General features: G+C 41.9%; 1 protein-coding gene across 1 annotated transcript; it reads left to right on the top strand.

The window, feature by feature from the left end:
- The first annotated feature begins 535 nt into the window (after positions 1-535).
- On the top strand, positions 536-3,084 carry LOC108965148 (maltase A3-like). Its single transcript, XM_018927365.1, has 6 exons — positions 536-1,197; positions 1,252-1,505; positions 1,568-1,766; positions 1,834-2,285; positions 2,338-2,481; positions 2,565-3,084. The coding sequence occupies exons 1-6, from the start codon at positions 580-582 to the stop codon at positions 2,638-2,640; spliced, it is 1,743 nt and encodes a 580-aa protein (XP_018782910.1). The 5' UTR covers positions 536-579; the 3' UTR covers positions 2,641-3,084.
- The last annotated feature ends 827 nt before the right edge of the window (positions 3,085-3,911 follow it).

Below are 3,911 nucleotides of genomic sequence, written 5' to 3'. Positions count from 1 at the left end.
AAAAAAATTCAATTCGGGGAAGTTGAAAAGCACGCAAGCCACTAATGAAATTTGTGAAGTTTACGGAGATGATATTTAGCGGTTTTAATAAAGGCCAGAACTTAGCGTTATATTTTAGATAYAACGAGGTACGCTCCAAACTGCTACTGACAGATTTTTGATTATACTCGTGCCTGATTTTTGTTAGATACTTATTTTTTTCTACCTTTGACTTGTTTACCTTCTTCACTTCTTTATCTTTCATCAAATTTCAAGATTTTTTGGCAGGCGGGGGTCTGGCAGTAATCTTGTACCTCACTTTCCGATTTAGGCGCTGCCTAATGACCTCTCTTCAGGTGGTCTCTCTATCTATTTCGATTGAGTTAATCAAAGAAATACCGATTATACATGATTTATAGGTAGAAATAAATCTAATCAGTATCTTTATTGCTCCTTAAGTCCGCTGAGCTGATAAAGCGTTGAAACATTGTCAATAAAGGCACATAAAAAGCGATGCTAAACGCTCGCARCAAATAGTTCCACGCATTTCAGCATCTAGTTAACTGCTCGGTCTTTAATATTAATTTGTCTTCCCACAAAATGGCTACACTTGCCTTCTTAGTAGTGACTTTACTAGCCTTTTGTGGTTGTTCACACACATTCGCTACAAAGTCCTGGTGGGAAACCGCCTCGTTCTATCAGATTTATCCGCGTTCTTTCAAGGATAGCGATGGCGATGGCGTTGGCGATCTGAATGGTGTCACGAGTGTGCTACCATATCTGAAGGAGATCGGCATTACTGGCACTTGGTTGTCGCCATTCCTCAAGTCGCCCATGGCAGATTTCGGTTATGATATCTCCAACTTTACAGACATCGATCCACTATTCGGCACTATGGAGGACTTCGAGCGCATGGTGACCAAGGCCAAAGAGTTGGATATAAAAATMATTTTGGACTTTGTACCAAATCATTCAAGTGATGAGTGTGATTGGTTCATTAAATCGGCTGCCAGAGATCCCGTATATAAAGACTATTATATGTGGCATCCAGGTAAATTGGTGGATGGTAAACGTCAGCCGCCAAACAACTGGGTCAGCGTGTTCTACGGTTCGGCATGGCAGTGGCATGAAGGTCGCCAAGAGTACTACTTACATCAGTTCGACAAAAAGCAGCCAGATTTTAATTTTCGCAATCCTRAAGTGCGCGAAGCAATGAATGTGAGTCAATGAAGGGTRAATGCGTATAATTTTTTATTAAATGTTGTGTTGTAGAATGTCTTGCGTTTCTGGTTGGACAAGGGTGTCGATGGCTTTCGCATTGATGCCATTCACCACGCCTTCGAGATTGAGGCCGATGAAGATGGTAACTATGCAGACGAGCCCGTGAGTGGTTGGAGTGACGATCCACAGGATTACGGTTATGTTCGCCACATTTACACGGTTGATCAGTGGGAGACRCCGCATTTGGTGTATGAGTGGCGTCAGGTCTTGAAGGATTACGAAGCAATTCATGGCGGCGATGAGCGGTGCGTCGAGTGAATATTTTCAATGCGTACCTAAATTAATTGTTTTCCATTAATTCTAACAGTATTTTGATGGTCGAGACCTGGTCACCCATAGATATCGTCATGCATTACTACGGTAATGAGACCGCAGACGGTGGTCAAATACCATTCAACTTCCAAATTATTTCTAATTTGGGCTATGATTCCAATGCGCATCATTATGCTGAAATGATCAACAGATGGTTCCAATACATTCCGACTGGTAGAACACCTAACTGGGTGGTACGCTAACGCTATACAACTCAATTGATAGGAGCAGTCTAGTAASATGGCTTCTTCTTYTTTGCAGATCGGTAATCACGACAARAATCGTGTCGGTACGCGCTTTGGTGCCGAACGCATTGACCTCTTCAACATACTCTTGCTCACACTGCCCGGCTGCAGTATCACCTACAATGGTGAGGAGATCGGCATGACTGATGTATGGATCTCCTGGGACGAGACCGTCGATCCGCAGGCGTGCAACAATGAGCAAGAGGGTTATGAGTCGCGTTCACGCGATCCGGCACGAACACCCTACCAGTGGAGCGACACTGCGAATGCTGGYTTTACCATGGGTCGAAATACTTGGCTACCCATCGCAGAAGACTATAAGCTCGTGAACGTGAAACGGCARCGCAGTGTGGCTTTGAGTCATTTGAACATTTTCAAGAATMTACAAAAGCTAAGAAAGTCAGCAACCTTACAGRATGGTGAGACAGAGGTTAAAGCGTTGAATGACTATGTCTTAGCYRTCAAGCGGTGAGTTTGCGTGAACTATGCGAGATTTTTCCTTAACCTTTCTCAATTATAGCTCACTACGCGAAAATTAYACATACATAACGCTGCTCAACATTTTTAATCACATTGAGAATTTCAACTTGCACGAACACTTCGCTGACCTGCCGGCGGAATTCGAATACGTCTTGATWACCGATCGCTCCATCAAGCGAAAGGGGTGAGTAGCCRCGAAGTGTCTAAGCAACTCATAAATACATTTGTTTGAGCTCATTGTTTGCCTTTTGTTTTGCATATTCACAGCGATAAGACTCCCACCAGCAGCGTTACGCTTATGCCATACGAGTCGATTGTGCTGAGATCCAGCGTTCGAGTTTAGCACACTTCAGTTTGTTTTCAAAAGATTTTTTAACAATTTGATATGCCATAAATTATTATCGTTCTGATTCTAATCAGCAGTTTTGTACACCAAAGCCCTCAATTAGTTTGTGTAATTTATTGACGCAAACAAGACTATAAAGTAWTATGCGATTGCCGTTAATTCACATATCTCTATCACCCCCATCGGCGGCAGCCACCTTATGGGAACCATAAAGCTGTTAAGTGGCACTCAAGTAGCCGCTCATAAATATCGCACGATTGCGATATGTCATAAATTCTTGCATCCTACTTATATTGTCTCATATATTCGATTTAATACGATTATCTTAGATTACAGTATTAGTATATTTCCTTGAAAAGCAAAATGATATTAAAAATTAAGTTAATATATTTATTGTTTTAAGAAAAATAAAAAAAGAGATTTTAGTGGCGGCATGGGCCTTCGAATGAGACACTCGGCCGTTTTTCTGCATTGTGCTATGATGATTGTGTAGAAAAGGATATTACAGAAATTATCCGTGAAAAATGCGACGGAGAAAATCCTTGCAACGACAGCCTCAAAAATTGGGGCTTGCAACCAATAAGCGTAGATTTTCTTGTATTCCAAATCCATGCATKTTTGTGTGATGAGGTTAACCAGGAAGAGTAAAAAAGCTGACATACAATCATTGAATGTTCACGAATAAATATTTTGCCAAGGTTGSTAAATCGGGAATATGAAAATTGAGGTGTAAGCGTTACACCARCGAAACAAAAGTTTCTACATTTTTCTTAATTTTTTATAAAAAAAAAAAAATATTAAAATTTCATTGAAGTAAAAGTTATTGGTATGGCCACAACGAAAATGTGTACATGCAAAATGGACAACTGCGTTGTTTTGTGTACGTGCCGGCCATTGTTATGTTGCCCCCATCTTACAAATGTTCATGTAGAGGGATTCACAACGCCATTTTCAGTTCACTGTCGTGTTGCTGCAGTCTATCGCGCTCATTGTGTYCAGCACATGACGCGCCAAACGCGGTTCAGCGCGAAAGCGACATTGAATGCAACGGCTGGGCCCGCTAAGGTAACAGCTCACGTCAGTGGCACAAGCGGCAAACTGCAAAGTCAATAAAATTCCACACGTATGCGAATGCGGCTGGCGCTAGACTGCAGGGATGTGTGCAATTAAAGCATTCCCAATGTGCCGTGTTATGACTCTATGCCCTGGCATGGCGCTGCAAAGATTATTGAGTAGTTTATTAGGCGCTCAGTGGCGCTGCTGAGCCG

The sequence above is a fragment of the Bactrocera latifrons genome, unplaced genomic scaffold (genome assembly GCF_001853355.1).
Source record: "Bactrocera latifrons isolate USDA-ARS-PBARC rearing strain unplaced genomic scaffold, ASM185335v1 scaffold_135, whole genome shotgun sequence".
NCBI classification, from domain to species: domain Eukaryota; kingdom Metazoa; phylum Arthropoda; class Insecta; order Diptera; family Tephritidae; genus Bactrocera; species Bactrocera latifrons.
The sequence above is the reverse complement of the archived record's forward strand: the minus strand, read 5'-3'. Positions and strand labels throughout refer to the sequence as shown.